At 38.8% G+C, this 10058-nt stretch overlaps 1 protein-coding gene across 1 annotated transcript; it reads right to left on the bottom strand.

The window, feature by feature from the left end:
• Positions 1-1302: 1302 nt before the first annotated feature.
• Positions 1303-3958, bottom strand: LOC118470846 (G2/M phase-specific E3 ubiquitin-protein ligase-like). The gene is made up of 3 exons (XM_035951808.2): positions 3303-3958; positions 2450-2688; positions 1303-2080 (listed from the first exon to the last, which is right to left on the bottom strand). The coding sequence occupies exons 1-3, from the start codon at positions 3647-3649 to the stop codon at positions 1830-1832; spliced, it is 837 nt and encodes a 278-aa protein (XP_035807701.2). The 5' UTR covers positions 3650-3958; the 3' UTR covers positions 1303-1829.
• Positions 3959-10058: the final 6100 nt, after the last annotated feature.

The following is a 10058-nucleotide window of genomic DNA, read 5'->3' as shown; positions in this document are numbered from 1 at the left end:
GCTGTGAAATATGTTCAGTAAATGGTCATGTCAAAAATTGTTTGTTTCAACTGTATACCAGTAAAGTTTTCTTAAACTCCTATCATATTATGCTCAAAAATATTAGTATATATAAATTCAATTCAGTCATTCATGTGTTGAGATTCCTTAATTCTTCTATTTCCATACTTTAGGTAGACCGAGGGAGACCAGCTCTTGACATTACAAGGGATCAGTTTGAACTGCTCCTCACTCAAGGCTTTACAGTGAGAGCCATGGCAGGGTTGTTAGGCTGCACAACCAATTTCCAAGATCAGGCTCAGAAGTAAGCATACTGCAACATAGTCCCTTTGTGTATATCATTTTATACAGTGTGAAAGTGGACTTTCTTCATGTGTTGAATTATGAACCTGTTTCAGATGATGAAGGCATACCTGCATGCTGATGGGATTGTAGTGCAAAGAAGAAGAGTTCGAGAAATCCTCAACCGCATTGACCCAGCTGCTGCAGCCCTGAGATGGAGTCAGACTGTGGCTAGAAGAGCATACTATGTGCCATTTCCTAATAGTTTGTGGCACATCGACGGCCATATGCGTCTCATTTGGTAATATGGGGTCAGCTCTTGTATTTTTCTGTACTGGTGGGAGCATTAGAAATTCATATTGTATGGACAGTGCAGATTCAATTTCATTTTGTGTCAAAGTCAGTTTTATATGTATAGCTAAGTTGCACAAACTCCAGACTTGCCTTCATGTGCTTCACAGTGCACAGCAACATAATCTCTGCCTGTAGGCCCTGACATCAGGTAAGAAACAAAAAACAGTAGTCAAGTCTTTTCCATAACATTGCCCTCCCAAGGCCATGCTGGCTCTGCGATTTATCATCCTCCTCCATCCTATCACCCTTTTAATCATTTTATCCAGAATATTTATGTGATTAAACTTTTGATGCAAATTTAATATATTAATATGTAATGATTTTCTTGTAATGAGGTCATTATTCTTATTATATTTTAATGTTTTGCAGGTGGGTTTGTGACACATGCTGCTATTGATGGGAACTCCAGGCTAATAACATACCTCAAATGCATCACAAACTAAATAAAAACAAAATATTTTGTCCAAGCCACTCTGTATGGGTTACCCTCCAGAGTCAGATCGGACCACGGTGGGGAAAAACACTCTGGTTGCTCTTGGACATGCAAGGCACATTACTGGCCAGTCTGTGCACAACCAACATATCGAATGCCTGTGGAGAGATGTTTTCCAGCAAGTTGTGCACTACTTTTACATGCTTTTTTATTCATTTGAAGATGAACAAATATTGAACACCGAAGACAGCATTCACAAAATGGCACTACAAATAGTTTACAATCCAGAAATTCAAAAAAGATTGGATTCATTCAGATGTGGTTGGAACAACCATAGAATCAAAACGGCAAACAACCGTACTCCAACACAAATTTGGATGAAAGGCATGTTAGCCGACAGTGAGCAGGAGTCAGCAGCTCTCAACAATGTCTTTGGAGATGACCCTTACAGTCAAGAAAATCTGGAAGCTGGCTTGGCAAGACATGGCATACAGCTCAACCAGTTACAAGCAAACAGTGAAGACCTTGAACAGGCAGTGATTGTGTCACAACCAGTCAATAACCTGAGCCCTGACAAACAGCAGGATGTTCAATGTATGGAACAACAGACTTGAAGGGAAAGTATCTGGTGTGTGCTAGAGAGATTAGAAACATTCTTGACAGAACATAATGTACTAAGTGTGCAAACATCAACATTTTCAGACATTACAATGGGCTAGTGTTGTCATGGTACTGCTACTGTAAAACCGCCTGACAATGACTACACCTTTCCAAATCCCAATGACTCTCCTATTGCCTGGTAAAGCATCTGATGCAGTTCCTCCTCCTGTGTAACACCTCTTGGCAGGTACAAGCACTTCATGCAGGTTGATGCATAGGGCAAACAACGCATGCCCTCAGCCTGTTCATAGAAGTCGATGCAGAGTTTGCTCCGAAAGCCCAGGGCAGGAACTTCATCTGCTCCAGTAATGAAAACCAGAAGGTCTTCGAATCTCATATCAGTCATTTTGTCTGCCGGAAAACAAACAGTAAATCAAAGTAACATTTGTGTTTGTTTCTAAAGTCAAATGTAAGATCTTTAGTGTATATTTTTCACACTGGAATGCATGTAACAAATGTAGGGTACTTTAAGACAAAAAACAAGACAAAAGTTACATTTGATGACATTGAAATTTGTAAGTGCCCCTTGTTCTAATGGCCTTGGCTAAACTGGTATTTGCATTGTCCTTAAATGGTAAAACATCCCACAATAACACTTTGCAGTCTTTCAAAATACTGTAAATTTAAATGTAAAATTAAAATTGGAGATTGGGGATAGGGGGTTGTCTGTGTAGGGCATAAGATTTCATAATTCAGGCTCCAGTGGCTTAATTAAGATACCTTCAATCATGTTCAGAACCATTTCCCAACTGTAGATGGTGTCCTCCTCTGCCTTGCGATGGTTGGTTCCTCTGCTACTGTAATTGTAAGTGAGGATGGCTTTGAAGGCTTCCTTTGACAGAGGTTCCTGCATGTTAGTGAACAAAGGCAAGAAAGCAATCCAGTTTTTCTTGACCAGGTTCCACAGCTTCCCGAATACGTTCATTCCCTCTGTGAACTGGTGTATCATCCTGGCTGTTCTATAATCCAACAGAGACAGCAGGCAGTATTTTAGTGTGTAAAAATTTTGAATCACTGATATTCATTTAGTTTATTTTGGTAAAGAACGAAATAAGTGGACCAAAATTCATATGACCATGTAATCACTCTAATGTCATAATTATGTGTTTGCAATGGCTTGCCATTTTCAGCAGTCATGACAAGGATAGAAACAGAAGAGAAAGCCTATAGTCACACCTTTGCAAGATTTAATTACATCTGTCTCTAGTTTGACCAACAAGAAACAAATGCCCAACTGAATCTTAGCTGGGTGCTTCTGTCTGTCTTTGTAGTTTGTAACATTAACATCATTTTTGTCCTGATAATTTGTATCGTTAGTATTATTTTTGATACTGTAAAACCATCAACTTCTGTCCCCCAAAACAGAATAAATACATACATATTTCTTAGTGATTCAAAACTGTTAATTTTTAACATTTCAAAATGTAACTTACTAAAGGCAGGTTCAGTTTGAACTGTCCCATATTTACATACACTTTGTAAGTAGTAGCGTACCATAAAGTCATGTTTTATAGTGACACCATTCTGTACTAGTTAAAAGTGTAAATCTTATTTCCTTTGTGTATATTTTTACCTGAGAAAGATGTAGTGCTTTACCACATATGCATAGATTTTTGGTATGTCTTCAGCTGTGGCACTAAATATTCCTGGGATACCACACTCAGAAATCCAGTCCCCCAAGTCTTGCTGGAGTGTTGTCAGGTCCTCAGTTGTCTTGCACTGTTGAATCTTCGAGAGAAACATGAATGAGAACAATGCAACTACAGTCCCAGATTGACCTTTTTTTTTGTTTTTTTTTTCATAGAAATAAAATGCAGTTTGGAGATAATCATTAAGTACCCTCTTGACTTTGCTTTGCACATCTGGGTCAGGCAGCACATGCCGGTCGGACTGCTCCAGTGGTAGCTCCTGGCCACACATTAACTGGAAGAGGCAAGGATCCAAGGCCTTGATGCACGGACCCCCATGTGCAATTGACCAAGCAATAAGGTTGCCATCTCTGAAATATTTTGGTGGTCTAAAGCTGTTTGGTCATAACTAAGAAAGACCTGGCCAGCCTTGACCTTGAAAATGCCAAGAGAGGTCTGTACCTCTATCATCAAGGCCTAAATCAATGGCCTATCCTAAAACACTCATATTTAAATGTTATCATAATAATACTGATTGACAGTCTCAGTCTATATTAGTAATTAATAGGGCATTACTAAGAATGCAGTGACAGAACATTGTTCATTTATTTAAATTATTCATTTATTAACACAGTAAAGGGAATTTAAACAAACTCAAATACAAATTAAATACAAATTTAGAATATGAACAATTGACCTAATGAATTTTATTATATTAACAATATTAATCTAGATATATAAATAAGAGAGGTCGTGCGAAACAGTAGCATATATCTACAACAATAGACATTTGTGTAGCCTACCTACACTCTCTTCATGTTATGTGCCAGGCAGATGAGTTTATCTACATTTTCGGGCAAGAAAGAACTCCTGGATTTGTTCACATTGCAGAGAAAATGTGCTCCAATGGGGTGGAAGTAGCTAGAACGCACAAGCAGTATTTGGCTGCTAATGCCAGTTTAGGATAGCGGTCACAGTTTTGTTTCCTCCAATTTTGGAGCTTGGAGCCGGTGCTTAGTTGGTAGAAACACAAAGAACTGGTGCTAAAGCAGGCACTGGCTCTGAACTAGCACTGGAACTAGCTTAGTCGAAAAGGGGCCCAAGTGGGCCAGACTGGACTTTCCTAGAGTCCGCCAAATACTGCTCCATCTCTCGCTTGGTACTTCGAGTATTCGGATCTCAAAATTAATATCTGGATACCGTCACAATGACTGGATATGTTAATGTGAATATGCGACAGTGAAGACGACAATTATGATATTAGCTGAGTAAACTGTCTGACATAAACGCTCATTCAACAAGGCCCGCTAAAAGTTACCTGTCATCGGGCACGCTCTTCTTCGTCTCCGAAATGTGTTTCTTGTGGCTCTCAATAAATTGTTTTCATCCATCTGCGCTGCAAGTTCCCATCAAGCAACATCAACGGCATTCCAGACACGATTAATGACTTCATTAAAATGACTTTCTGTGGCAAGTTCAGGTGAAGTCCTGCTCATGTCACCAGCAGTCCCAGCCATTAACTTTGTGTTGTGTACACGATGTCTACTGCCACCCACTGGTCATACGCTATCTATCTATCTATCTAAGCTAATATTGTTCAATATATAATATATATTATATATAATGTGTGTGTGTGTGTGTGTGTCTAAGATAAGTATGATTTTTTTTCTGTGGTCTACATCGTCTGTTGTATAATCACTATAATTTTCTTCACAGGAATAATGCGTCCGACAAGAGAGATCGGTTTTATATGTTTTATTGACCAACATCATCACAAGGACGAAGACAATGATAACAACAACAATAACGGCAAAACTACCATATTGCTCTGCTGCCCGCTCGTTTACTGTGACAGAATACAACACTTCGGGCAACATTATTCGTCATGGCTACGTTCACAAGCCTACAGAAGCCTCGCGGGATAATTATTAACAATTTAACCTTTTCACTTTACAATTATATATCAAATATCTGCATTTCAGCAACAAAGATGGTCAATTCCTAAATTATAATAAGGCTGCAAAATGGGGCTTACATTAGTATCTGTCTATCTGTACTAATATTGTTCAATATTGCGTCCGGGTTCTTATGGGTTAAAGCTACACGTCGAGCAGTTGGAATATTGACCAATCAAAATTCTTGTCCCGCCTGCTTAATTTGCATACAGTCCACTAGTGAACATGTTCATCTTTGAGTTGCACTAGAGACATTAATATCACATGTTACAGTTTACATGTTAACTAGTAAGAGCCAAATGTCCACTGGTTACACCAGTTAAGGTTTTTCTGTCCTTAGTCATTAACTTGTCAGGTTAAAAAATGGTCACTAGTTAACTAGCAAGGCATGAAATGTCCACTAGTTACACTAGTTGGGATCTTTTTTGCTTTACTAGTTAACTAGTGGGGCATAAAATGTTTACTAGTTAACTAGTAAATGTAAAGAGATCCCCTAGTTGCACTAGTTGGGCTCATTGTGACCCCACTAGTTAACTAGTGAAACACGTGTTTTCTTACTAGTAAACTAGTTGGTTCCAGAGTGAGTCACTAGTTAACTAGTGACACTGATGTTCATTTCACTAGTTACACATGTGGACAAAATTGTTGGTACCCCTCAGTTAATGAAAGAAAAACCCACAATGGTCACAGAAATAATTAGAATCTGATAAAAGTAATAAATAAAAATTCTATGAAAATTAACCAATGAAAATCAGACATTGCTTTTGAACCGTGGTTTAGCAGAATTATTTTTAAAAATAAACTCATGAAACAGGCCTGGACAAAAATGATGGTACCCTTAACTTAATATTTTGTTGCACAACCATTTGAGGCAATCACTGCAATCAAACCATTTCTGTAACTGTCAATGAGACTTCTGCACCTCTCAGCAGGTATTTTGGCCCACTCCTCATGAGCAGACTGCTCCAGTTGTCTCAGGTTTGAAGGTTCCTTCTCCATACAGCATGTTTCAGCTCCTTCCACAGATGTTCAATAGGATTTAGATCAGGGCTCATAGAAGGCCACTTCACAATAGTCCAATGTTTTCCTCTTAGCCATTCTTGGCTGTTTTTAGTTGTGTGTTTTGGCTCATTATCCTGTTGCAAGACCCATGATCTGCGACTGAGACCAAGCTTTCTGACACTGGGCAGCACATTTCTCCCTAGAATACCTTGATAGTCATGAGATTTCATTGTACCCTGCACAGATTCAAGACACCCTGTGCCAGATGCAGCAAAGCAGCCCCAGAACATAACAGAACCTCCTCCATGTTTCACAGTAGGGACAGTGTTCTTTTCTTCATATGCTTCATTTTTGCGTCTGTGAACATAGAGCTGATGTGCCAAAAAGTTCCAGTTTTGTCTCGTCTGTCCATAGGACATTCTCCCAGAAGCTTTGTGGCTTGTCAACATGCAGTTTGGCAAATTCCAGTCTGGCTTTTTTATGATTTGTTTTCAACAATGGTGTCCTCCTTGGTCGTCTCCCATGAAGTCCACTTTGGCTCAAACAACGACGGATGGTGTGATCTGACACTGATGTACCTTGACCTTGGAGTTCACCTTTAATGTCTTTAGAGGTTGTTCTGGGCTCTTTTGTTACCATTCGTATTATCCGTCTCTTCCATTTGTCATCAATATTCCTCCTGCCACCACGTCCAGGGAGGTTGGCTACAGTCCCATGGATCTTAAATTTCTGAATAATATGTGCAACTGTAGTCACAGGAACATCAAGCTGCTTGGAGATGGTCTTATAGCCTTTACCTTTAACATGCTGGTCTATAATTTTCTTTCTAATCTCCTGAGACAACTCTCTCCTTGGCTTCCTCTGGTCCATGTTTAGTGTGGTTCACACCATGTCACCAAACAGCACAGTGACTACTGTAAGCCTATAAATAGGCCAACTGACTGATTACAAGTTTGTAGACACCTGTGATGCTAATTAGAGGACACACCTTGATTGAACATGTCCCTATGGTCACATTATTTTCAGTCTTTTCAAGGGGTACCATCATTTTTGTCCAGGCCTGTTTCATGAGTTTATTTTTTAAATAATTCTGTTGAACCATGGTTCAGAAGCAATGTCTGCTTTTCATTGCTTAATTTTCATAGAATTTTTATTTATTATTACTTTTGTTAGATTCAAATTACTTCTGTGACCATTATGGGTTTTTCTTTCATTAACCAAGGGATACCAACAATTTTGTCCACGTATGTAACTAGTGGAAGGCATTTTGTCTCACTAGTCAGACTCAGAAATGAACTTGTACAAACTTTGACTGAACATGTTTGATAAAATTGTTTACTAGTTGACACTAGTTTACTAGTACAACTTTTGAGCTTCACTAGTTAAAAATTTAGACTTCAAGAGGCTTTCACTAGTTAACTAGTCAGTATTTTGGCCTTCACTGGTTAACCAGTGGGTGTTTTGGTTCTTACTAGTTAACTAGTGAAGGAAATCATAGGTCACTAGTCAACTAGTGAGGAGAATCCATGTTTGACTCGTTAACATGTTGCTGAAAATGAGTGACTAGTCAGAGTTTTTGTGCAACTAGTACGGCAAAGTGCATAACTGAAGCATGTCCAACTAGTGCTGACAAAGACCGAACTAGTGAAGAAAACTAATGTCTGAAATCAAGGATATGGAATAAATGCTCAAAGGGCTTTCCATACAGGTTTACAGGGGAGCTCCACTAATTTTACACATCACAGTCTGACGCAAGTTTCTAAGTGACAATATCTACTGGTTTGCAGATAGAAAGAACTGAATTTATCAGACCTCTGTTGCAGGGCAGCACAGTACTGAAGAGCGTTCAGCATTGTGTAGCCTCAAAGCCAGAGGGTTCTGGGTTTGAATCAGCCTGTGGTCTTTCTGGGTTAACTGGTGATTCTAGTTTGGTTGCAGGTGTGTGAGCGTGAGCATGAATGGTTGATTGTGTTGGCCCTGTGATGGACTTGTGACCTGTCTAGGATGTAGCCCACCCTGCCTTTCACCCTGTGTCAGCTGTGATAGGTTCCAGGCCTTCTGCAGGCTACAGACCTCTGTAATTCAGTGCTAATCTCTGCTAACACTGGGGCTGTAGCTTGAGGCTACATTAGCTGCAAATAGCCTAGCACTGCACTGTGAAAGCTTTGCTCCTGTTTTGTTTACCATGACAACTCCCAAATTATACCCTTAGCTGCTAAATGCTCAACTGTCCTCACAAGTTAATTGCTAACTTTATGTGTCTGCGATACGGTGCCAGCGTCGGTTCATCAATGCTTTTGTATGGAAAAAAGATTTTCTCCGCTGCATTTGGATCTGAAGATTAACTAAAACAGGAAAGTTACGGTCCATAAAACAAAAACAGGGAGTCAAAGTAATCTAGAAAATGCCTCATAAAGCCAAGGGCACTATTTGGGGAAACTTTGTCATTTTGTCATTGCAATTCAGGACTTTCACACTACACACAATCATCTGACCCATTGTTAGTATTCACGGCTAGATGCACAATAAGTGAACAAAAAATAAACATGAACAAAAGTAAAATTATGTGTAAAATGGCGTTAAGAAGCAAAACATCATCTGACAGTAGAATTTGTCAAATATCCACCAGCCGCCTTCTCCTACTGAGGGATCTGAAAATAATGACGAAAAATCACCATTTCTGTTAGATATACACTATATCACCCATACCTCTAATACTGATTTGATAAGTAGTTTTCTCCAGTCACCTAATTGTATTTTCCTAATGAAAAATATTTTATTAAACTACTTCCACCACTGTTGCCAGTTTGTCCCCTTTATTGAATTATTTTTTTCTTCTTTCTTTGAAATAATTGCTACTGTCACATGAGGTCTGCCAACAATGTTCACCTCAATTTTTTCACGTTGGTTTTTTGGCAACCCTCCATTACACTGTGGGGAAAAGAAAGTACTCGTCATAACCTCTTTAAAATGCAATCTGCTGAGTTTTTTCATCCAACAAAGCCATTTAGAAGCATACTCATTTTTTTACTCTTTATGTATGTTCACTAGTCTTGCCATGTATAGATTTTGCCTGGTTGCTTTTTCCTTTCCTTTTTTTTCTTTTACGTTTGGACTTCCTTGTCTATTTAGTGGGGATTTGCTTGTATTGTTTCACATGTGATGTGTTTCTTATTGTTGTATTTTATATTAAATACTAATCAACATATGTTTTAAACCTGCAACAACCCCAAACCTGCCCGCTTAAGAACAGAAGAAACAGGTTGTGACCACTGACATGTAATTACCTCTGAGGCTAATTTGTGCCTCTGGCAGTTACAGACCAATGTGATTATTAGTTTGGAGAAGCTCGTTTGATTAATGTACGGCCAGTATTCACACTTTTTTAAAGCTCTATTTGTTGTCTTTGCCAACTCTTGAGGGAAACATCTTGCTCTTTTGCAGCTAAATGCTCCACTATGCTGCTGACACTTAATACAAAAGTCAGATTTTTCCATGCTAATCTTTGTGAATAGCCTGAAGGAGTGAAAGGATATGAAAAGATAAGATGTAAGCTTTGCCAGGACTGCTTACAGTTGTGAAAAATACAATATCCTTTGACAAGTGCTTGTTGGTTAATGTTGCTTCACTTTTAGGGGGTTACAAACCAAACAGGTTTAGAATTTTGTAATTTGGGATTTTGTGGCTTCTAAGTATATTTATTGAAAAATACACTGAATAAATCAAGGTTGAGATGCTAACCAG

Source organism: Amphiprion ocellaris, chromosome 9 (genome assembly GCF_022539595.1).
Source record: "Amphiprion ocellaris isolate individual 3 ecotype Okinawa chromosome 9, ASM2253959v1, whole genome shotgun sequence".
NCBI classification, from domain to species: domain Eukaryota; kingdom Metazoa; phylum Chordata; class Actinopteri; family Pomacentridae; genus Amphiprion; species Amphiprion ocellaris.
This window is presented reverse-complemented; position numbering and strand designations above follow the sequence as displayed.